General features: G+C 51.0%; 1 protein-coding gene across 2 annotated transcripts in view; it reads right to left on the bottom strand.

The window, feature by feature from the left end:
• BCORL1 (BCL6 corepressor like 1) overlaps window positions 1–24,777 on the bottom strand; it is a 47,456-nt gene extending 22,679 nt beyond the window's left edge. Inside the window, exons 1-13 of one of the 2 annotated variants that reach the window (XM_073360640.2) lie at window positions 24,611–24,777; window positions 23,566–23,647; window positions 16,894–17,032; window positions 11,454–11,544; window positions 8,570–11,158; window positions 7,932–8,097; window positions 7,562–7,642; window positions 6,797–7,201; window positions 3,864–4,093; window positions 3,539–3,745; window positions 3,243–3,409; window positions 2,892–3,037; window positions 1,747–1,824 (exon numbers count right to left, since the gene is read on the bottom strand). In XM_073360640.2, coding sequence (XP_073216741.2) covers window positions 1,747–1,824; window positions 2,892–3,037; window positions 3,243–3,409; window positions 3,539–3,745; window positions 3,864–4,093; window positions 6,797–7,201; window positions 7,562–7,642; window positions 7,932–8,097; window positions 8,570–11,158; window positions 11,454–11,544; window positions 16,894–16,979 — 4,246 coding nt within the window. In that variant the 5' untranslated portion in view covers window positions 16,980–17,032; window positions 23,566–23,647; window positions 24,611–24,777. The remainder of the gene's footprint in view (window positions 1–1,746; window positions 1,825–2,891; window positions 3,038–3,242; window positions 3,410–3,538; window positions 3,746–3,863; window positions 4,094–6,796; window positions 7,202–7,561; window positions 7,643–7,931; window positions 8,098–8,569; window positions 11,159–11,453; window positions 11,545–16,893; window positions 17,033–23,565; window positions 23,648–24,610) is intronic. The other variant, XM_073360639.2, reaches the window with a different exon arrangement.
• Window positions 24,778–25,045: the final 268 nt, after the last annotated feature.

Raw genomic sequence — 25,045 nt, 5'->3', positions numbered from 1 at the left:
AGTGAACGGAGCTGTGGGCTCCAAGGAGGACATATGGCCAGGATTGCATCCCATATGGATATGGCATGTGGGTCCAAGAGGGAGGGATCCAACAATTCTGAGATCTTCCTGAACTGTCTTGTATGATGAGAAGAAGAACAACATCTTGAAACCCTTTTCTCAGGGACCCCTTCACAAGTTGACTGAGGAGAAAAGGAGGCAGTGCTAGGCAATGGACTTCTGTTATAGATTGAAAATGATGATGAGGCAGAAGAATACACTCTTCTGAAAGAGGTGCTGATCTTTGTGGAGTTGAGGAAAATTGTGGAGAACCTGATACTATGTGATGCCATATTGAAACTGAAACCGAAGATATTGGGTGCAGTGAAATCTTCATTATTGGGACTCTTGGCTCCAGTATCAATGAGAGATTTATTGACAAGGGAGAAACATCAAGTAGAGGATATACCAGCTCAGGTCTCCAGATATGCCTAAAACAGCTGACTTCAAGATCTGCGATACTGATTGCATAGATACTGGAGCAGAAATGGTCACCAATGCTGGTCTTTCGTCACTGCACAGTGCTGGAACAACTTGAGTGACACAGAAGATGACACCCAAGATAGACGAAGTGGTGGTAGCTGATGTGGAATGGTGCTGAATTGGTACCATAGTTGTTGTAGCCAGCAGATCAGGATTTAGAAGACCGAGCCTGCACTGAGTCAGATGAGGGCTATGTTTTCACTCCGTTTTTAAACTAGTATTGGGGATGGTGATAAGTGCCAGGACAGTTTCAGAGAAGCTTTTTTTCCCTGTCATGGGCAGCAGGAGCCAGACTCACCTGAAGGGATCTGTGCTGGAGTATCAGCAGCCTTTGACAAATACCCGGTCTTTTTGAACACAAAGAGACTTGAGATCTGGGAGCAACCTCACAAATAGCTGAAGCACTGATTTAATGCGGTCATGGAGTGGTAGGGGCTCCTTTCTGCCAAAGGATCTCTGAATCAGACCCTCCCTTCATGGAGTAATCTAACAAAAATAATTTTAAATGTGCATCTCTAGCCTTTGGAATTTGTGCCAAAAAAGATACAAAAATTGAACACTAGACATTTAAAATACCCATCATTTAAAAGAATGACTGCCTTGCAGGCTGGGCATGACTTAAAGCCTAGAGACTTAGCCTCTGCAATACCTTGGAAGACTCTCTGAAGGAATAAAAAGGTTTTCTCTTCTTTATTTTGCCAATGGACTACCAAGACATTAACTATAAAAACATCATCTGCACTTAGAGTAACAAAGAAGTTATAGCTACAGGGTAGTGAAACACACTGAGGCAGTTCTACCTTGCTGCCACGGGCAGCAGGAAGGGAGTGAGTGGTGGCTGGAGCCCCTTGTCCTTTATGCCTTTGGAGGAGGAGCTCAAGAGCATGCGGGGTACCTGCATAGCTCCAACTAACACTGGGCAAAAGAAGCTAACCTCATGCTCGTACGGTACGTGTGACCCTCGATTGGGATCCGTATGGACAAATATTTGAAGAAAAAGTCCCTTTCAGGAACTAGTAAATTCTTGAGCCAGTGAATGGTGTGAAACTATAGCAGATCACATGCCAGTGAGGGCTCCCTGATGATTTTCTCCTTCTATACATGGGTTGGGAGGGAGGCCCACAGGTTAAGCAAGTCCCAGCCTGTGTGACCCTTGTCCAGTCCGCATCCAGCGGCCACACCATGCTCTGTCCTGCAGGGGGAGATAGAATCAGCTGAACTCACCCAGTACAGAGCTGCTGTAGAAATCCCATGCTGTTCGGGGGTCCCCATCAGCACGCCCTTGCAGATCCGAGAGGTAATCTGCAAGAGGAAAGCAAGGCAGGGAGGCACCCATAGAGCAGCTATACAACATTCTCATCAACATTCTCTTGGGGGAAGCTGCAGAGAGCTGAAGTGACTCACTCCCCCCCGCAGCCCAAGGCAATGGTAGACAAGGGACCACACTCCATGAGGAACATGCCCCCCAACCTCCAAAAGGGTGACCAGGGACTGCAAACAGGAGAAAAAGTGTGTGTGGGGGGAGAACAAATCTAGAACCCACTAGAGTTCAGGTTATAGCTATTTGAAAGGGGTGGTTCCCAACACACACACTTAAGAATTTATTTAAGTCTAGAAGAGTACAGGGGCACAACTTTCCAAAACTACAGGAATACAAAAGGTACCTATCAACTTGAATCTAGTGAGGAATAAAAAGGAGCTAAATACAGTTTCAGGCAACACCTGTGTCAACCCGTTACAGTTACTTTTTTTAACTGTTTCTCTCTGCTTTGCTTCTGTGCAAGACCCACAACAACAAGAAAATAGCAACACTAATTCCACACAAACGGCACAGGAAGCAAACAGACATTTTACTCTAAGCGTGCAGTCACAGTGACCTGAAGCATTACTGCTAACAATGGCAGGTAAACATGCTTCAAAGGGAGTAATTTTAGAATTGAGAACATCACTTCTCAGCTGCAAAAGTGCGTGTTAATGGAGCGCTGAGGTTGCATAGTAAAGGCAGGAATTGCCAGTTAGGTTTGAACACATATCAGCCCTGCCCTGAATTAGGATACTACCTTTAGTTACATGATCACAGGTTCTTGCAGATGGTTGTGCATCTATGATTGGAGAAGCATTCATGTCCTATATTGTAGTATTTGAGAAACAGTATAGACTGGACTGGGGAGCAATGTGCACCGGGGCAGACGTACGTTTATTCAATCTGCCTTCACTCTGGCATCTACTGATGACTGAGTGTCTAACTATGGCCCCTTAAATACAAAACTGCACGGCAGTATTCAACACTACAGCTTGTAAAGCATTTGGGTTCTTTTGGGGTGGAAGGTACTCCGTATAAACATCAGTAATTACCATGCCCCACTTACCACTCAGGAAGTGCTTCATCACTTCACTGCTGGCCAGTTTCATGGCTGTCTGCCCTGAGTAAGTGGCGAGTGTGGGGTCAGCCCCATACGAGAGCAGAAGCCACATGGTCTCCAGGTTGTCATTCACCACTGCATCATGGACAGGCCTGGCAAGGGACAAGAGCGTTACCAGAGAAAAAGGAGGTCTGTGCAGTCCACAGAGCAAACAAACAATCTGCTTCTTGCTAGGTGGCTATACTGCCAAAGGATGGCTAATGATGCTGCCTGAAAGACTCCCAGACCCACAGCCCTGCTGTCTCACTAGCTTCCACCCCAAATTCTCTGGGCTAGTAGTACTGGGAGCTGGCTTGCCTCGTGCCATCCTGTGCACTGCAGTTCACATTGGCACCGTGCTCTAGCAGAATGTGCAGGATGTCAATCCAGCCTCGTGCGCAGGCTTCGTGCAGAGCTGTGTAGCCGGCATTGTCACGGTGGTTCACCTCACTGCTCTTTTTCTGCAGGCAGTAGAGTACGACGTCCTGGAGGAATGACACCACCAGAGGCCCAGTTACACAAACCACAAGAGAGGGGCATGGCTCCCGAGGTACTCAGCAGCAAACCCCAGCAGAAGGATGTGGGGTAAAAGCTGTTCTTGGCCCAGCACTCACCTTGTAGCCAAGCCTTGCCGCTCGCTGAAGGAGAGTCTCCCCAGCGTTCTTGTTCACAATCAGCCGCCGAGCCTCAGGAGGGATATGTTGGGTCACGGGCAATTCAGGGGAGTTTCCTGGGCTGGCCCGCCGTGACTTGCAGAGCGGCCACAGCTCCTGGGGCTTCTTCACAGAGCGTGGCTTGGGCTGATTCCAGTGCCCTTTCACCTGGAAAATACAGATGGAGGAAGCTTCTCAGCGTAGCTGGACGAGGCTGGGTCCACATATCCCCTCCCCTCTACACATGCTGGGTTGATGATCCCCCTTCCCTAGGCCTGAATCATACCTTCCCCTCTTCACAGATCCCTGCCAGATGTTTTGTTTTACATTTGCGTTTTCCTGATGGTTTCTCCAGTGCTTCCTGGATGGAGGAGTTGTCCGGGTGATCCAGGAGAAAACCATTTCGGAAGTCTGGGCGCCCTTGGGACTTCCGGGGCGATGGGGAAAGCCTGCTCCTCAATCGCAGCTCTGAGCCTTTGCCTTGGGTACATTCCTTCTGCTTCCGGTACCTGAAATCTAAGGAGAGACAGGGTCCACAGGATGCAGAGACAAAGACTATGGGGCCCAGACTTCCCTCTGTGGGTCAAGAGCAGTCAGCCCCTGCAGCACTTCGTTGGCCACACCTGACAGCTTGGGCCCAGGTCCAACTTAACTCTAGTGGGTTCTAGAGTTGTTCTCCACCAAAGCCACGGTTACTCTGCCTAGAAGCAGAGTACAGAAGAATACCGGTATATGGAGATGAACACAGCACACTGAAAATGAAAGTGCATCAGTGGGATGCATGATGACAGAAGGCCTTACTGGTCTGACCCTATGCAGGTCTCTAAGCTGAGCATGTGTGGAGCTGGTTATACACTCACTTGGATATGCCTTCTCTCCAGACAACGCGTGCCTGTTATTCTGCACTGTGACTGTACCCAGGAGAACAGAGTCTGATTTTTCATCTTGTTGGCATGTTCTCCAGTGGTTTAATAAAGGCATTAACAAAACCAGTATCCTTTAGCCTTATTGCCACGGGTGTGATCTATTAGGATCTTGAAAGCTAAGTAGTGCTGGTGAGAGACAACTAAGGGGAAAAATAGGGAATCTTCCTACCCTCGGATGGCAACTGCTATTCCACTTCCTGCCAAACCATGCCCTGCACTGCTGTCTGTGCTGCCTTTTCAGTGATTTTTCTTATTTCTTCCTCTTAAGAGCAATATTAAGGCTCTGATTTTACATGCACAGAAGTAGGAACATTCTGAGCTAAGGTTCTCAATGGAAATATGGACTGTTCCCTCCTACTATGTAATACAGGGTTGCTTGTTACAGTGAGGGCACAATTATAAGTGGAAGATATTAAAGTACGTGATGAGGAAATAAAGCCCTTGTGTGAAAAGAAGGTGAGAATAAAACCCCTGTGCACAGAGCAATGCACAGGCATTTGCAGTGCTGGCCCTTTTCCAGTGGGTAGAGATTAGCAATTGCTTTAAAGTGGGCTGCAGGGGAACATAGTTCTCTGCAGGCAACATAGGAACACTGCCTGAGAAGACCACTATCTGCTTGACTGGGTTAAAGGCTAAGCCTGAGGAGAGTGAGTGCAGGGCAAGAGAGTCACTCTGGATAAGTCACTTTGCTTCTCCACCTCTGCTCCATGGAGACAAGGCCACCTGCCTCCCAGGGAAATGCATGCACATGACAGTTATGTAAGGGCAACATGGGTGCAGTTCATAACTATAACTCCATAGGTAACACTTTGTCCTCCTACTTTGCAAAGAGATGATGGCTCCTTCACAGTGAAGGTTGCAACCAGCTTCCCCCACCAGCCTTATGTGAGTGGCCCCCAGCCCTTCCATCAATAACTTTGCTTGGAAACATTGGTTTGGCCCAAGTTGCCAAGCAAAGGAGAAGTTTTCTGAAGAAAACTGGTCAAACTGCTCTCGAGTTAGCACTCATCCATTCAGAAGGTGGTCTGGCTGTAGGCTACATGACTTTCCCAGGCAGCTCCACAGGGCTCCCTCCATCACAAGTCATTAGTAGCTCCTGCAGTCCCTCAAGGGCCATGGTAGTTCTTTTTCCCCTGCCCCAACCCCAGGTTTACACCCCTGGATATTCCAGCTGTGTCTTCGCACTGTGCCTCATTCCCAGGAGAAGGTGGCTGGCTCACTCTCAAATTCACCATGCAGCTGCTGATAAAGAAGAGGGTCAAGAGTGGGAGCACTCCAAAGAGGCACTCCCCTCTGGTACAATCACAGCAGCATTCTCCTGCCTGATACTAGCAGCCCCACAACGGGCACATATAAGCAAAGCCAGAAGGTTACCAGCAGAGCAATGTACAAACAAGCCAGGCTGTTCCGCAGCTCCAGAAGCTGACAAAATTCACTGATTTCCAAAAGCTTCACAAACACCTCCACAGCACGGAAAGGAGGAGCTGGCCTGCAAAGCAGCAGATATCTCAAAATGCCCAGAAAAGAATCAGGGGAGGAGGGGCAAGCAGCTACCTAGACTCAGGAGGATCTGGGTCACTGGTTGAGCCACAGGTAGGAAGCTCAGAAGATGGTGAATGGAGACCTGGGGCCTGGAACAGGAGGAGATGGGAGGGGAACAACTGCAGCTTTCTATTATAGCTCTGTATGTGCACTGTGGGAAAGGATTCACACCACAGATCCAGGCACTTTGCCTGGCTCTGTCACACCCCTGGCTTCCAAGTCACCCTCTCTCCTAGGCTCCTGCTGGACAAAGCTTCCCCTGCATAAGACTTAGAGCTTACTTGTGTATAAAGCATTAGCTGTATGTGTAAAAGCCAGTCTGAATTGTAGTGGCCTCAGTTCCCCCTATACCTGTCAGGCAGGCACTACCCTTGGATGCCTCTCCCTAGGGTCCACACTTACCCAGCACAATTATACTGGGCCTCCTCCTTCCCTGCGCCCAGCCCAGCTTATGACTGTGGCGTGAGGTCAGCACCCAATTAACACTGCCACATAATTTGGGGTTCCCTGCCCCATCATTTACAGTAATTATCCTGTAAAGGACAGGTGGCCCATTGCAGTGGCAGCACAATGGAGGGAATGGTCCCTGAACAGCAGTACATGCAGCACTTGGCCCATAGGACTTGGAGCTGATGGTCTGGTTCTATGCCAGAACTCTAAGAGCAGTTCTGGAACAAGAGGCTGGCCTGGAGGAGATCTTGCAGAATAGCCAGCTGGACCAAAGACCCCTCCCCTCTGCTAGTGCCGGTACCTGCTTTCGATTTCCGCCTCCTATGGGAGTAGCAGCTCATATGTTCCTCCTCTTCCCGCTCAGTCAAGTACTCCCCAGTCTGGTATTTCCGGCTCTTCTGCCGTCTCCTCTTCTTCCTCTTGACATGGCTGTCATTGTCCTCCTCATTTGGGTCCCAAAGCTGCCTTGGTGCCTCCACTCTCCAGGGCAGCTCCCGGGCCCTCCTCAGGTGGCAGCTGCCCTTTTCTGACTGAGACCTGTCTCTGGCCCTGCGGCTGTGATAGTGGGACATTCTGTGGGATTTCCTCAGCCTGCGGCGTTTCAAGGTCGTCTCCTCCTCCTGCTCCTCCTCCAGCAGCGGTAAGATCTCCTGGCCAGTCACTTCGCACTCTCCTCTCACACTAGCAGAGGAGCCGCCAACACTTCCTGCAGAGAGGACCACACAAGGTGTGTCCAGTGACTAGAGACCTCTAGACACAAGCAGAGCCAAAAGTGCCCACAAGAACACTCCCAGTTAGGAAACTGGGGACAGGACAGCCCCTCCTTAGCACCCCACAAGACCTTCCTGCCCCCAAAACTGATTGGGTTATGTGGGCAGGGACATGATCCCGCTCTCCCCACCCCCAACTCCCTACTGAGCCTGTCACGAGACCAAGTGCTCTGCTCCCATCTGCCAGGCACAGGGCCTGTAGTGCCTAGTGGACAGGACATCTCAGACTCAGCCATACGGGCTAGCTGAATCTCCCCGGCAAAGGCTGGCCTCCAGGGTCTGCTGAGATCACCAACCTGACTGACTGCGTGTCCGGCTGCTCAGCACCACTGGGATGAAGTCACGGAAATTGTTCTTGGGTTTCTTCTCAAGGTAACCTGGGAAGAGAGGAGAACCCTGAGGACTAACGCCACCGAAAAGCTAATGGGGAATCCAGGAGCTGACAGAAGACTGCTGGCCTGGGAATGACAACACACTACATTATACCGGACCCCTACATGGGATTCTAACCTGCTGTATGTAGTGTCCAGCTCCACAGCCTACAGGAACTCAGCTCCAGGAAAACTGGTAGCCAGATCTTCTGGCAGGCAAGGGAGCAGAGTGCCAAGACAATGCTACAGTTTGGGTTTGCAAGGGAAGAACACTATTCAGAATTTGTAACAGTACCTTCCTCATGGCTGTCCCCACGATGCCCTGGAGATTGGAGCTCTGTCTTTGCTGGCCTCCTGCGCTTGCGCTTTACCCTGAGGCTATTGTGCTCATTCATGGATCCTGGGCTCACCCGGCTTTCTCGTTTGCTGATCTCATGCAGGTCCCCATGATGCTTTCGCCACTGCAAACACAGGACAGATACAGATTTCAGTCCAAGCTTTAATACAAGCATCATGCTGGGACAGCGGGAAGGGAAGGACCCCAGAATAGTGTCCCCCACTGCCAGCTGTATCAATACCGGTCAGTCCTGACCCACAGCCCTCCCAGCTACTCAGCTCCGCCAATGCCCCTCAATCCCAACCCGCAGACTCTGATATTCCAGTCATAAATCCAATGCCAGGCAATACTGAGATGCCTGGAATGAAAAAGCCCCTAGTGAGGTTCCCCAAACTGATCTCTGCACCCAGCTGCCATTCCCTTTTGCTGCCCAAATGACAGATTCCTCTTCTTCCCTACACTGCTGTCCCCTCCCCCCTTACTTTGGTTTTGACCCCCAATATTATTCTAGGAAGTACAGAGTCCCAGCACTAGAACTATCTGTGCCTGCCTCCCTCTGTGGGGCTGGTGACCCTCTTCAGTGGCTCCTCACCCACCTTCCATCCATGCAAGCTCCGGCTGCCCGACTTGCTTGGGGCCTCCTCTCCAGCTCTGGCTCTGCACTTCAGCCTCTTGTGGGCCTGTTTGGCCCGCCCATCGTGTTGCCGTTTGGATTTGCAGCATAAACTGCCCTCTTGTTTGATTTGGGCTGCTCCCTTGAGTTTGGTCTCAGGAAAGCCGTTGGGGGCTACCCCAGCTTGCAGACAAGCCCCAGAGGCAAATGGCACATCACATTCCACTCGCTCCTTCTTGACTCTGCACAGGTCCACCTGGTGCATACACTGGGGGGCCTCTGAGGCCGGCTGCTCCTGGGCCGCCTCATATCCCAGCTCCTTGCGTTGACTCTCCACAGGTGCAGCTGGTAGCTCAGAGGCTGTTTGTAGGCTTTGCTGACTGACTACAGGCAGGTCATGTGACAGATAGGCAGCTAACACTTGGTTTTTAGGTTTTGAGTCCCCTAACAGCTTGAGGCTACAGCTCCCCTGGGGAGCCTCAGTCTGTACAACACTGTCTCTAGCAGAGTCAGCCCCTGGCTCATCACACCCTTGGCTCCTGGAAGGGCTTTCTGCCTTCCCCTTTCCGCCCCTTGCATCCACAGTATTGGCCTGAAGAGATGGAGCTACAACCATGGGGACTGGATTGATGGGCTCCTCACAGAACTTGGGCAAGACCCTGCAGTTTTTGGCTTTGGACATGGCTTCCCATTCCAGAGACGGAAGCCTTGGCAGTCCCTCTGGGGCCTTGGGGGCTGCCATGCCAGACTCTACAGGCTGCATGCTGGGAAACACAGGGAACTCACCTGCACCAGATGGCTTGGAGGAGCCACTCTGATTCAGGGGCAGCTGTCCGGTTGTGGAGATACCAATTGAAAGCAGAGGGGTCTGGTGATAGGGAGACCACCCAACGGGCAGAAGCTGGGGACTGGATGGTTTCCCATTAACTGGGCATCGGGGGTAAATGCTTCCCTGACCAGGATTCCAGAGAGAGAGTTCTTTGGATTGGCACAAAGGCGCCCCTGGGGCAACTCTGCCATAGAGGAACCGCTTAGCTGGGTCCTGCTGACCCTCCACACTAGCCTGGCTGCCTTTTTTCCCAGAGGGTGGCCCAACATTTCGGGGATCTCCCTGATCAATGATGGAAATGGGCTCCTGTTTGGGGAGGTGCTGTGGGTCCCTGGTGAAGCTAATGCTGGAGTCTTTGCTAAGCAGTAGTGAGGCAGGCACTGGGTTGGCCACGCCCACATAGGTGCCTGGAATGGTGCTAATCAGTGCAGTTGAGTTTTTCATCCAGGAGCCCTGCTCACCATTGCGCAGGAAGTCAGGAAAAATTACTAAGGGGGGAGTGGTGCCCAGGCATGAGGTGACGCTGCTGCCTGCACTCTGGGCTGCACGCTGGGACTTGGACAGGACCGTAGTGAGTGCTGCCTTGCCACTGGTGTGCACTGGTGTTAGGATGGGCATGGGGGGTGTCTTGCGTTGGCTTGGTGGAGGCAGCTTCTGGCGGTTGGATTTAGAGGACAGATCAAGAGGCATCTCGCTACATTCTGGGAAGGAGACCATCTCACGCTCCAGCTGTGGGGGAGACTTCAGGGGAGAAAGCGAAGTGGTGGCCCCTTGAGCAACCTGCTCCTGAGCACCAGAGGCCCTGGTGTGTAGGCCAGTACCTGGTGGGGGAGCTTCACTCCCACATGACGCTGTCAGGGAAGGCTGGCTGGGTGAAAGTGAAGAGCCCTCCATGGGTGGGGAAGGGCCATCAACAGCTGCAGCAGCTTGTGTGCTGTTCCCACCTGAAGGTGAAGGGCAACTCAGCTGGTTCACCTCCACAGACACCACTTTGGAATCCGAAGGCAAGGGCCTGGCTACGGAGAAGGTACAGGGAAACGAGCGCAGCTCAGGGGGCGCAATAATGCCTGGCGGGCCATGCTCCTGCAGGTAGGAGGGATGAACTGGGAGAGCAAGGGAGGAGGGGACCCCAATGGGGCTCGGAAGAGCAGCCACACTGAGTGGCTGCCCACAGCTGGAGGGTGGGATGTACACAAGGGGCTGGCTTGGGGCCAGAACTGCCCCGGACTGAAAGGAGAGGGGCATTTTTTGCATAGCTGGGGCTTGAGATGTGGAAAAACACACTCTATTCAAGGTGAAGGTGGCTGGGGTTGATGCAAGGGTGTTGCAGCTGGAAGCAACCACAGGCAGAGTTTCCTCCACCGGCACTCCTGCCTCTTGTGTTTCAGCATTCAGGGTGCCCTTCTCTTTCCCAGCATGTTCACTGTCTGGAGCGTTGGGGCAGGCAGGAGAAGCATCAGCCTGTTTGTCACTGTGAAGCTCTGCAGGCATCCAGGCACTGTCAGTGCTGCTGGTCTCAGGCTCCACAGCTCCTGGGACTGTGGGCTCCAGCTCTCTGCCATCTCCTTGGTTTGCCAGAGCGCCCAGCACATTATCTTCTATCACTGCTTTCCCAGCACACTCTGGTTTCGGGTAGGGTTTGGGTAGCTGCTCTTCCAGCTTGGGCCCAAGTTTTTCCTCCACGCTGTTATTTGCGTCCAGCCCCTGGGCATTGCTGCCACCACTGACTGCTGTGAGCTCCACCTGCAATGAGAAAGGGAGAAGGGACTCCCTGGAAGCTAAGCCAGCATTTCCCAATGGGAAGGGCTGTTCCCTCTCTCTGCTAGGTCTTTATGGGACAGAAAGAAGCCCACAGGAAAGGGGAGCAGTGCTGCTTCCAGGCCCTGCACTCTTGCTTTCGACAGTCTCTGGCCCTGCACACCATGCTGTCATAGAGCACTCATCACTTGGGCCCAGGTCAGGGTTAGACTCCCATGCATGGCCCCTTCCATTGCAGTCCTTGGCTCCTCAGCCCAGCCACTCTGTACAAGGAGCTCACCTTGGAAAGGCTGCTGCTGACGCAAAATTCCTGGGACCCCAAGTGCTGGGAGCTGCTCTTGTTAGACTCCTCATCAGATAGCGGGGCTCTCCTATGACAGAGATGAGACAAGACAATGGAGGCACAATGAACCCCAGAGGCACTCTCCTAGCCCACCGTTAGCTCCGTGCTGCACACAGGGAGTCAGAAGGGGCTTGCTGGCCATAGGGGAGTGGGGACTCCTCCCCTAGAGTCCAAATCCCTGCCTCTCCAGGCTCGCCCCTGTGCTGCTTTCCAAGCTCCCAAATTCAGCACAGCAGGCACACTTTGGGGAGCCAGCCAGCGCCTCAGGTGCACAGGCAGTGGGGGCCCAGGGATCCCTCTAAAGCCAGGTCCCGGGAAACAGCCACCAGGTAATTTTTAGGCTTCTGCCCCTTTAAGAAGGAGATGGAAAGCACTGGCCTAAAAGTTCCACGGCAGTTGGGAAGTGACAGTTGGCAAATAAAGTGGCAGAGTGGGGGATGGGGAGACCCACAAAATGACCATCACCCAAAGGGCAGGGAGCTGCCCCACCCCCCCATACCAACCCCTCTAGTGTTCCCGACAAACTCCTGCCTGCCAGTCCTGCCTCCCACCACCCCACAGGTGCTCCATCCCCCCCACAAACTGGCAGTCCCACCTTCCCCCAATGCCCCCCTAGAACTCCCCTCCCCACTTGCAGTCCCATCATCCCTCAACTCCCCCTCCTGACCGCAGTCCCTCCCTCCCCCAGCCCTGCCCCATACAATCCCCCCAGGCCCAGTCCTGCCTGCCCCATACTCATTCGGAGTTCTCACCCTCCCACAGCCTCCTCATGTTCTTGTCCTGTCTTCCCCCATTTGCACATTCTAGGTCTGCCCACCCCACAACCCCCCCCCAATCTGCAACCCCCACCTTCCAATCCTGCCCTCCCCACCAGACTCACATTCCTATCCCACCCACCCTCCCAGTCTCTCTCACACACCCACACATTACATCTGTTGTTCATTCCCCACCCACCAGGCATACTACTCCCTGATTCCTCTCCCGCCCCCCCACCCCCACATCTTCCAGCCACACACTAACCAGTAACCCTGGTTTTGGTCCAAAACCAAGTCCTCCCCACCCCAGGTAATTTTAATTCCACACCTACCCAGTATTCCAGTCTTATCTCCCCTACACTCCTCCGAGAACCATCTATACTTCTCACCTATCATTTCTCTTCCCATCCCTAGGGCACTAGTGTCATTCATGTCTCCACCTCATAGACCCTTCAGATAGCTGCGGAGTCCTGTCACTGCTCCAGGAGCCTGAGCACATTCAGCTCTATCACTCCCCTCCAGCCTCAAAGCAGGTGGGACCTGGAGTGTGTGATTGGAGCTTTAACCCCTTATCCTCCGCAAGACAGAAAGAGGGCAGTTCACTGCTTCAAACAAAGGAGTTCCCCAGGTGAAAAGTGAATTCAGAGTAAGGACCGTGACCAGCTCCAAGGAAAGGAGATGGGGGGAGGCCAATGACAACAACTGTGCACATGATATGGTCACACTGGAGAGATGGAAACAAACAATACTTCTGCCTAAGTCAACATCTGAACCAGGAGCTATACCCATGGGAGACAGCATTGTGCCCAGGACAGGGTTCAATATCCTAGGAGGGTTTGAGGCCCCACCCTAATGTTTTCTGTCTGCTGACACAACAGCCTGTGAGAGTTAAGTACAGGGGAAGCTAGTGGGGGCAGAACAAACACTGTGATGCTGGGGGTCTTTTCTTTTCTCCCCTTGTCTGCTACTACAGGGATTAAGCAATGCAAACCTCCAACCCCATCACTCCAGTATCCAGTACTGGTACTCCACTCTCTTGGCCACCCAAAGGTTGCCCTCGAAGGGACACATCTGCTGCAGCTGTACCCTGAATAATGACCTTCAGGTTTAAACATCTTGGTATTGGCCCATTACACCTTTTCAGATGCCCTCAGTATCATGACCCCACACCAGCTTCCCCACCTCATGGTACAGCTATGTTACAAATGCAATGCTGGTTTTCCCCACAGCTGCACTACTTCCTTTGTGTTATGGCAAAAGCACAGCACCTCGCATAGCCCCCTGCACCCTTTCCACCAGACATCATCTTTGCTGTTATTCTTTACAAACATAATTTGACATGGATTTCTTAAACCTGGATTTCCCGAGTTACTCAGGCCGCAAAAGGCTTAAGAGGATTGTTATTAATAAGGGGAGATCAGGTTTCTGCAATAGGCAGCAGCAAGATCCAACGGCAGCTGAGAGGTGATGGGATGGGGGGCGGCTGGAATCGCAAGAGAACGGCCCTTAGAACTAACACCTGAGATAGGCTTTTAGTAGTTTGTAACCCAGGAAAACATAGCTCAGATGCAGAATCAGGTTCCTGCTTCTTGCCCAGTTTGCTAGCCAGGGCGATGGAGACAGGAGGGTGGAACATGCCCAAGGTCAGTCAGGTAGGATTTGTAGCCAGGCCACATATTCTACCCAGCAAGCATGTGTGTTCTGTTACTGCCACAGAGCTGGGCACGGATGGAACTCCCCAGGACCTCAGGTCTAAGCTGGCCCCGCCAGTGTCCTCCTGTGAGACATCTAAATTGCATTAACTGTGAGGCTGGGGACTTTTGAAAACGTGCAAGAGAGGTATCGACAGTGTCTATGTATCGACCCTTGTGCCTCCCCCTCCTCTGAAGGCCATGAAGCTGGAGCCTTGGTATGACAGGAAAGGCAGAGTTAAGGGGACTTTTTCGACCCTGCCCCCACTGAAATGCTGAGAGGAGCCAAAAACCTCATGGCCTTTACCCCGTCCGCAACTATTGTCCCGTGGGATCTCTGCCAAAAAGCAGCACATGCCTTGAGCCACGGTAGGCTCTAGAGGAGTTGGATGGGATCAGTGAAAGAGCAGGGGTGTTAGGGAGCTGAGACCTTGGCCAGGCAGGCATCTCCGTGACAACAAGCTGGATAACTGGCACAGAGAGCTGCCTATGCACTGTGCAGCAGAGCTGGGAGCCCCGCTCTGGCTCCACCTCCTGCTCCTACGCCAATCCTGGTCCCCTCGGAGACAGAGGCAGGGACGTGGCAAGGGCAGCAGGTGGAGCTAGAGTGCAGTTCCTGGCCCTGCAACAGCCCAGGAAGCTTCAACAGTCAGGCCCAGGCGAGGGACTGAGCTAGTCAGTGAAGCCAAGCAGCTCCGGCATCCTAGGGCTCCAACAGGTGAGGGCAGCCTGCCTGCCAGAGGGGCATGTCCTACATACCCCCTTGTTCTACATAACCCCTCTCCCCCTAGGGGAGACCACCATCCCATTCAAGCTCCCCCAACGCCATTCCCTCTGCCTTGGAGGAGAAGCGATTCCCTTCCCCCAGGGCAGCACCTGTCTCAGAAGGCTCAGCAGATCAGCACACCCAGGCTGGTGATGCACAGGTTAATGGCTGGCTGGGAGCCCAGGCAAGGAGCTGAGCTGGCCACTCAGCTTCTGAGACAGCCTCAGGGCAAGCACCCCCTCTTGTTCCTGCCACTGTCTCAAAAGCCAAACTAGCAGCTTGCTCTTCCAAAAGCTAATGGAGATACAAACTACATTGTTTGTCACACTGCTGGGGAGGGGAGGTGGAAGTACAATGACTCTGGTGCAGGCAAAGGGGGCCACAGAGTCAGCCCCAGAGACTGAACTCTTCTCCTTAGCCCCAGAGCACATACAACCTGGGCACTGGAGTAACAAGCTGCACCCACACTGCTCACTGCCAGCATTCCTCAGCCTGGCCTTAGGGAAGCCACTTCTTGGTACAGAGAGAGCTTAGGTTCCATGGGCCCTTAGCCTCTGCGCTGAGAGACAGCCAGGAAGGGAGCCAGCTGGGACAATGTGATGTGAAACCTCCGTGATGTGAAACCTGGTCCAGGAAGGAAATGGAATGAGCGTTCCCCCAAATGATTATCCCCACCCACACCCTTTACGTAGGGGCCAACAACTGGTTAAAAAAAAACAAAAAAACTGAATGGTGGGTTGTTGGTTATGATCAACCTGGTTTGTCTGTCTTGATTTAATCTTGTATTTGGGCTGTTTGGTATTTCTGTTAAGGTACTAGACCCCTCAGTGCTCAGGTGCCTGAAACACTGAAATTTATTAGGATCAAGTAGTAGGCCTGCATAGCCTTTATGAAGGGGTAACTAAGCTGAGAGGCCGTACATTACATGCCAAAATCTCCCTTACCCCACTGTTCTCCTGCTTGTCTGTTACAGCAGTTATCAGCATCCCTAATGCCTGAGACCCTACCATCCCAAATGAAGGACAGTGTGCACCAAACATGGCTCATTTTAGTCAATATAACATGACTTTTCAGACCCTCCTAGAGCATTTCCCACAGCTGAAAAAGCTCCACTGCATCCTGACACCAGGGAGGCCAACAGCTGGCCAGTTCTGAGGACAACACCTGAGAACTGCAGGATTAGATAGGCGCTAATGCTGTGGGTTTGGAGGAGACTGCCAGGGCAAGGAAATGGGACAGATCAGGACTCCTGCAAGGAGCAGGTCCTGCCCTAGACTGTGGTGTTCATGCAATTCACCTATCTAATTATCTAATCCAGTGGCTCTCAACCTTTCCAGACTACTGTACCCCTTTCAGGATTCCGATTTGTCTTGTGTACCCCAAGTTTCACCTCACAAACAACTTGCTTACAAAATTAGACATAAAAATACAAGTGTCACAACACACTATTAATGAAAAATTGCTGACTTTCGCATTTTGTCTGTTTGAAATTTTAGTTTGTACTGACTTAGCTAGTGCTTTTTATGTAGCCTGTTGTTAAACTAGGCAAATATCTATATGAGTTGATGTACCCCTTTAAAACTTCTGCCTACCCCTAGGGATACACATACCCCTGGCTGAGTACCACTGATCTAATCTGCACTGCCCAAGCAAACGTACTGGAAACACTTCTCAGTTCCATAGCCTGTACTGTCCATGTAGCCCTCTTCCCAGGTCCCAACCTGTCAGGCTGAATGGCAGTCAGTTGAGAGCACAAATCTAACAAAGTCAAAGAGCAAAGGTACAGTGTGTAGCAACAACGCCATGAGCAGCCTTAACACTGGGGTAGCAAGGCCACAAGCAGCACCCTGGCTCCATACAGCTGGTGGCTCTTGCCCAGAAAGCAGAGAGCCTCCAATATCATTCCCCTGCAAGCATCAGACCCTTTATTTTCCTTGGGCATGGAACACAAGGACCATAAAGGAGGCTTGACTGCTTAATGCATCCTTGTCCTACCCCTGTGCTCCTTATGAGCTCAGCTCTGTAACAGATAATAGGCTTGCACTGGCCCCAAAGAGAGCCACTAAACAGGATTGAGTATGCTTTCTGCTTCTAGCCTCTCCGATTCCCTGACCCAAGCTCCCTGCTTAAAGTCTTTCCCCTAACAAGCTACCCACGCACCTCACCTCTCCTCGTTGAGGCCACACATGCAAATCCGCTCTGCACTGGTCCAGTTATGCACCCCACTGTAGAGAGGTGCTGTAGAGATCATGACAGCTGCTCACCACCAACCAGGACCTGCTGGGGCTCACGGGGCCACTCCGCCTGCAAAGACAAAACACAAAGACAAAAGCCTGCATTAAGTTCCATTCCTTGGAGTTCTCCAACAAAGTTGTGAGTCTGTGGTACAGTTCAGAGAGGTCATCTGCAAGCCAGACCACTGAGAAAAGGAGCGGGCAACACCTCCTCCTTACTTGCCAACTGCAGGTTCCTTTCCAAGCAACTGGGGTACATAGTTTGAGCAGCTACAAGTATGTTTGCAAAAAGCCCTCAGGAGAGGGGTACACTCAGGGCAGGGACAATACACAAGGCTTACACTCATGCTAGGATTTTTCACCAAACCCATTCAATCTGTAGTAGGACTTGGCCTCCCCCAAAAGCACTCTGTGCAGACACCTCTACATCCCCCTGTACCCTTTTGTACTTCCTCAAGAAGGTCTCCCAGACACAGCAGGCAGGCAGAAGGCAGCTTTACCCAAGACAACGGACTTATAAAACCACAGAATTGTCCAATCTTTTATATTTCTTTATCAGTCAACACTAACCAGCTCAGGAGACAATTGTACAGAGAGGAAGATGACTGTTCAGGCAATCAAGTGCCTAGGGTACACCTGCATGGAACGAACTCTGAGTATGTGTGGGGCACTGCTTGACAAACTTTGCAGGGCTTTCACTGCTAGAATTCCCCTTTACTATTGTTAGGAAGTGACAGGCATTCTAAAGGGTTAGAGACAGAAAGTAGAGCAGAACCCTGAGATTTGAGAGTCATAGAATCATAGAATATCAGGGTTGGAAGGGACCTCAGGAGATCATCTAGTCCAACACCCTGCTCAAAGCAGGACCAATCCCCAATTTTTGCCCCAGGTCCCTGAATGGCCCCCTCAAGGATTGAACTCACAATCCTGGGTTTAGCAGGCCGATGCTCAAATCACTCTCAAGATACCTGCCTCTGTGATGGAATTTTTCGGGGGAAGACATGCCTGCCATTGCAGTAGTGTTGTCTCATTGAGCACTTTAAGAGCAGGGCTGCTACTTGAGTCCCATCGCTCAGGAGAATGAATTGAGCTAAAAACTAGTAGAGCAATGAGGGAAGGGAAGGATCTGAAGTGCATGGCCAGCAGGAGCAGGCTAGGTTAGACTGGGCAAGAGAGATTAAGGAGGCAAATTGTCAGACAGGTTCCTGTATCAGAGATGTTACATACATGAAGCAAAAGAGGTACAAATGGGCAGCATCCTTGGGGGAGCAGAAAGGAAATCTAAAGACAGCATGTGATCCAAAGTCTTATATAGTTTTTTCTTTCATGACATTAGGGTGACCAGATGTCCCGATTTTATAGGGACAGCCCCAATATTTGGGGCTTTGTCTTATATAGGTGCCTATTACCCCCCACCTTCTGTCCCGATTTTTCATACTTGCTGTCTGGTCAGCCTACATGACATATCAGAAGAACATACGCTCTTGGTAGGACAAGGAATAGTCTGTAGTATCAGTCCACACTGGAATCAGTTGTATAGGGATAAGAAGACTGAAGGTTTGAGGAATCAGACAGAAAGCTAAAAAGCTGAAGGTGCTCATTCAGTGTCAGGTATGAACACACCTGGTACACAGAGGCACAGTCTAGGTCAGTGGGGTGTTTCTGGGACTCTTTTGAGAAGAGACAAGGGACATAGAAGCAGGAGGAACCAGAGAAATACCAGTGTACTGGCTGAGAGGACAGAGTGAGCCACAGATGAGGGAAAGAGTTTAGCTGAGCAGGCAGAGACTGCAGAGAAGAGAAGCTACCCAGAAGTCAGAAAATGAGAAGAGAAACTAGCAGCCAAAATAAACACACCTGGAAAGGGAAGAAATACTAAGTAATGAAATGGGTACCTGGGCAGAGTGAGAGACCCCCGAAAACTGGGTTGTACCCGGAAAGAATGAAAGGTGGCTTGGGGTGGGAAGAGATGGAGTCTTGCAATGGTTGGAGAGAAATGAAAGAACCCAAAGGAAATAGGGGAACAATCAATCTGCGGGGTGTCACCATCCTGGGCTGAACTGAAAAAAGGGAAAGGGAAAGCATATGACAGTGAGGGTACAATGGCAGCATAGACTTTTTAGGAGCGCTCCAAGAGAATCTTGTATGGGAGTGGGGAGAGAGAGACATGTACCACTGTGCTAAACAGAATGGAAACTTGTGGAGAGACTGAACTAGGAAACCTCTAGGAAAGCACTGATGGGGCAGAACCATTGTGGCTTGCAATTAAAGAGAGAAGGTTGATAGCAAGATTTCACAAGCAGTTACAACAAACATTTTTGAGTGCATGAGGAAGAAGAGATCAATGATGAAACCTGCAGGGCCTCTAGGAGAAAGTTAGGAAGATGTAGTGACAGAATAGACATTGTTAAATGAATTCTTGATTTCTGTTATCCAAGGAGGATGCAAGATAAATGCCAAAGGCAGACATTTCCCAGGGAATGAAGAAGAAATAGGGAGGGAAATTAGAATCCCAACCAAGAGAAGGGATCAAGGCATTCAAATGTAGAGACAAAATAAAACACCTGACTCAGGTGGTTTCAAACCCCAATTCCAGAGGAAGCAACAAAAGAATCAGAGGACCCTCAAGAAGGTGGACTGGAAGCAGGAGGTGCCAGGTGCAGAGATAAATCTATCTGAGAAACGTAGGGCGGAGCCACCAGCCCCTTCGACACTACTGAGCTATTCTGGAATAACTCTGTAGACATACTCTAACTTAGGTTTATATCCTAGAGAAGACCAGGCAGTTGTATTTTTAACATGAGTTATCAGTTCAAGTTTATGACTGTACAGGGGCCTAGGGTTTAACTCAACCTGTTAACTCCTGTTAAACCAACTGCCTTGTCTTATTAGGATTGCAACTCAAGTCAGCCAACTTGAGTTAAGAACACACTTTTTTTTTTTTAATAGGGAAAACAAGCCCTTAGTGAACTCCCCCTTCTTCCAACCACTTGCCTATGAGAGGACACAGCTGCACTAAGGCCTGGTCCACATACAGTTTTTGTACCAATTTAACTCTGTTGGTTGGGGGCATGATTTTCTACCAAAGCAGCTACATTGGTACAGCCCCCAGTGTGGATGCAATTTTACCAGTATAAAGTTGCCTTCTACTAGTATAGCATATTCCCATTCCCTTATGGAAATAAGCTATGCCAGTATAAGCACCCACATTAGGAATCTGTACTGCTTTAATTATACTAGTATAGTTTTTACACACTTTACTGGTTCTACTTATACTGGTATACACACATCCATGTATCAACAAGGTCTGAGATTTTTAGGGAATTCTCTGACCACTGCTATTGTACCAATCTGAACACTAATGTAAAGCAGCTGCCAGCAGTTTACCAGAGTTTCATCCAAGCCTTGTTCAGAGCAAGTACCAGATGGCAGGGTGGTAAAAACACTGACAGACAGTCTACACTAGCTTTCCCACCATTTCTATCACCAGGGGATCTGCACAAAGGATTGTCTCCACTGGGGATTTGCCCAGTGGCCAGCCAGTAGTACAGGTGCACTAGTGCCATGCCTAATGCAGACAGGCAAAGCCCCTGGGAGCCAAGATTTGCACCATTACAGCACATCCTGGTTACGTAAGGGTAAGCTCCACCAGTGCCAATAGTGGCTCTGCTCGTCTGCACTAGGATGCATCTACACCAGTGATTGTGCCTGGTGCAAATGTTAGAAAAGCAGAGGGCAATGATGTTCACTTCAGTGCCTAACTTGGACCATTTCAATGCTAACACTATTTAACAGAGCAGCCTGAGAAAAACACACAGCTGGAGTTCAGGCACTTGAAGAACACTGTAAACCCTGCCTGCCTGCCTGCCGTCCCTCCTTTTCCCCCTCTGATGGGCTCTCAGCCACTGCTTTCTCTAAAGTGAGACACTCTAGAAGTCTGCCTTGACTGGAAGGAGACTGGGAATCATCAACCTTGAAATTTTCCTTTTTGATTTCCCAGCCTGTAGCAAGAATTTCTGAGGATGAGCACATGGATACTTTCTTTTTTTAAGGTGTTCTGCAACTCATTTGGCCAGGGGGCACTGTGGAATGCTAAGAAGGGTTGCACTTTGACCCTGGAAACACAAGATAGCTGAGACTGGATATTGCAAATAAAATTTATGACCAAAATGTACAATACATTAAAAAGGGGTTACAAAACCTAAGCCCAATATGATATTTCTATTATATTTTTAAACTCCAGTGGAAACCACTGTTTTGAACAAATCAATGATCATCTATATTGGATGCAACCCAGATGCTTCTCCTGAGAACCTGAGTGGGCGTGACTATAAAAAAAAAAGTTAAACTGACTGATTTTTAGCGAAGCTTACAGAAATGCCAAAGGGAAACAAATTGCATCACCAGTAATAATCACATTTACTTTTTAAAAATTTCAGTTTAACTATCTTTGATACCATTAGTAACACAGGCAAAGAATTATGTTTGTTTACCATATGTGATCTTTGAGGTGACAGAGTGCCTTTGAAGTCCAAAATAAGCACAAATTGAAAGAGTTTCCAGAATTGTCCGAACACATGGCTTCAGCTCCACCCACATTTCATACAAACCATTTAAACTAAACTGTTTGCAACAGAACTATAAAAACCCCTCGCAGGGGTCATACATGGGTCTTGAATCCAACTGGAAAAAAGGTTTTAAAAATGTAATACTGAATGCAAACCATATCATGTTACTTACCTTAAAGAGTTTGGAAACCATAGCAGTGATAAAGTCATACCAATCTCTAGCCAAATTCAGTCCTGGATAAGCCAGGCTACATCTACCCTAGTCTTCAGTAGTAACTGTTCATGTTGCATTTGGCCTGCAGAGCAGATGATAATCTGGATCTAAACTTGGGTCTTCCATTCTGTTGCATAGTATGACCACTGGCTACAGCTGTGCTGAGCTTGTGTGCATGAATCTACCTGTGCCAGTTTAAAGACACACTAACCCTGATTTAAGTCACTGCAGTGACCAGCATAATACACAGAAACGTTAAATTAAGAAAAAAAAATACATCCCTATTTGAACTAGGAAAGTTTCCTGAAAATTTAGCAGTGTTTAAAAAGTACATCCTCCCTACTGGCTAAAGCTATAGCTAGTACCTAAGTCACTGACTGCAGCCTAACAAAAAAGCCTGTCCCTGTGGAAGGCTATCACAGCAGATTCTTAAGGTGGTTTAAAAAAGGGGGGAGGGAGGGGAATCCACCAAAAGGTGGAAAATCTTTGCAAAATCTCTGACATCGGAAGAAAATCACACATTGTACACAATCTTACAATCTTTTTAGTTTTCCTTGCCCAGGACATATGATACTATCCCAAAGCATGCTTCCCCACCCCCAGTTCCGTCCTACCCCCTCAAAGTCCTCCATTAATTTATTCCTTTAAGGCTTTGTCTACACTAGATTCAGTTTTCTCAAATTTCTCAGAGCTGCTCTTTGCAGAGATAGTTGACATGTTGGTAAAAGTACTGGCAAAGGATCTATACTGATGGCAGCAATAGTGGGAAATATTAGGGCAAAAAAGCGAATGTAGATACAACCTAAGGCCTCAAATCTGCAGAGGGATTCACATGGGCAAATCCTCCCCCCACCGACGTACAGAGCCACAAGTATAGATTCCCTTGCAAGATCAGGACCCAAAAGACTATCCCAATACTTCCCATCTTGGTACGACCCCATAAAAGTCTATCTTGGTGCTCTCTCAAATCCACCATAAAAAATCAAAGTTAAATGAAAGGAATCAATGTCTTCCCCAATGAGCCTAGCTGTACAAAAGGCAGCTCTTCCCCTGAATTTGATTATGTCACAATTTTCATCTTGAATGCAGTGTACAAGAATGGGCCATAACATCTGGGAGCCCTCTCCAGCAATTCCTCACTCCAAAACATTATTAATCACACCAGGAGCAAAGTGAAAGTAATGTTGAGTGGCAACGTGGACTAGGACACTGCAGTAGGAATCAGGACTCCTGAGTTCTGTTCCTAATCCTACCACTGACCTGCTGTGTGACCTTGGGCAAGTCCCCTTCCCTCTCTGTGCCTACTTCCCCTTTACCTTTTGTCTGTCTAGTCTACTTAGATTGTAAGCTCTTTGGGGCAGAAACTGACGCTGAGGCCTGGACTACACACAAGAGTTTTACTGGCATAGATATGTTGGCTGGTAGTGTGCGGGGCAGGGGGAAATCACATCCCTAACCAATGTATCTATGCCAGCAAAAGCTCCAGTTGCAGATAGTTACACTGGCAAAAAGTCCTTTTACAAGTATAGCTTATTTAGACTGGGGAACTGGTATAAGCGATATCACCTAAAGAACTCCAATGCAGACAAGGTCTTACTATACATTTGTACAGTGCCTAGCACAATCCTGATTAGGATCTTTATACACTACTGTAATACCAATAAATATATGCACTTAGTGTTACTCTCCCTTGCCCAGGCCCCTCTTTGGGGTCTTGCCTGGAATGGTCCTCAATTCTGATATTGAGGCTCCTAGATGAATGGGTACTGTCCTCTTTCAACAGCTGGCTCCTGAAGCTAGGTCAGGGAGAACGGATGATACCTGGGCACTGTTGTTCTCCCCACGTAGATGGCCACTAATCTGATGCTACTTCCTACAGCACCAACCTCCACAGAAGGAAACCCTAAAAAAAAAAAAAAAATCACAAAGTGCTAGCAGGAGACCAAACTCTGCCAACTAAGGGCCACCAGAGCAACATGCCAGGACCCCAAGGGCAACACCTAATTGGCAAAATATGGAGCTGACTCCTCTCTTTTATCTTTACTAGTGAGGTTCTGCCAACCTAGAGGGATTACAGAATCCACTGGGGAGCAAGATGAAGCACTACAGGCTGGGACCTCGAGTCTCTGCTGGGCACCCCCTATGCTAGAGATTAGGTCGCTAGGGGCCATGCTGCGAAACTCCAGGAGCCACGCTATCCAGTCCCGTTGTCTAAGGAGCGAGGGGCCAGGTCCGGGTCTCAGCTGTGTAGCCCGTAGAACAACGTGCACATGCACAGAAGAGTCGGGAGCAAAGCACGGAAGATTCCCTCCCCCCCCCCGCCACAAGAAGGGGCCCCTCAGGTCGAGGGGATGCACTCCGGGAGTTGGGGGTCCGTCCTCCGGCTAGATCTGGGAGCGGCAGGTGATGGGGCGCGAAGCGAGGAAGGAGCGGCGGCTACACGCGGAGCCCGTCCCAGGTACGTGCAGAGGAGGCAGCAGCAGCTCCCCGCCGGGATCCCTCCGTGCCCAGCGACGCTGGCTCCAGGCTCGCTGCGCCTCCGCTGTCACAGCCTTCGCGATCCCCGTCCCCACCCTCCCCCGCTCCGGGATTCGCTGCCCTCCTCCCCGTCCCACTCCGGACGCTGCTCCCCCTCCCTGCCAGCCCGAGCCCCAGCCGCCAGCAGCGCCCGCTGCCCGGAGGGGGTCCCGGGGCCGGTCTCCATGGAGACCCAGCCGGAGGCGATGGGTCGGGCCGCCCGCTCGGCCGCCCGCTCGGTCCGGCTCCCCGGTGGTGGGTGCGGGGCGAACGGGCCCGGGGTGCCCGGGCAGCAGGGGCCGGGTGTCCGGAGCGGGGCGGCGGGGACGGGGACGGGAGGGGCACGCACCTGTTCCCGAGCTGGGCGGGCCGCGGCGCTGCGGGCCGAGCCGGGCCCCTGCCCGAGGCTGCGGGTCGGACACTGGGCGCTGCGAGCGAGGGTTCGGCGGCGGAGACACTGGCAGCGGCAGCCGGAGTGTGAGGGCGAGAGGGAGCTGCCGCAGGGCCTGACGGGAAGTGTAGTCCAGCCGCCCGCCGCCCCCGCGCCCTCTCGGAATGGGCCAAGCCCTGGGGACTACAACTCCCAGGGTGCGCCGCGCCTAGCCCTGCCCGCACGGCTGGGGTGGGGGGGGTCGGGTGTGCAGAGCCAGCCGAGTCCGGAGAGGGAGCGAGTGGGAGGGGGCTCCGCACCCAGCAGCGCAGCGCCGCGCAGCCAGGGGAGGGGGCTCCACGCCCGGGGAGGGGCCGGGCCTCCGAGCGCTGCATCCCGGGTCGGGGGGCCGGG

This window comes from Lepidochelys kempii, chromosome 9 (assembly GCF_965140285.1).
Source record: "Lepidochelys kempii isolate rLepKem1 chromosome 9, rLepKem1.hap1, whole genome shotgun sequence".
Taxonomy (NCBI): domain Eukaryota; kingdom Metazoa; phylum Chordata; order Testudines; family Cheloniidae; genus Lepidochelys; species Lepidochelys kempii.
This window is presented reverse-complemented; position numbering and strand designations above follow the sequence as displayed.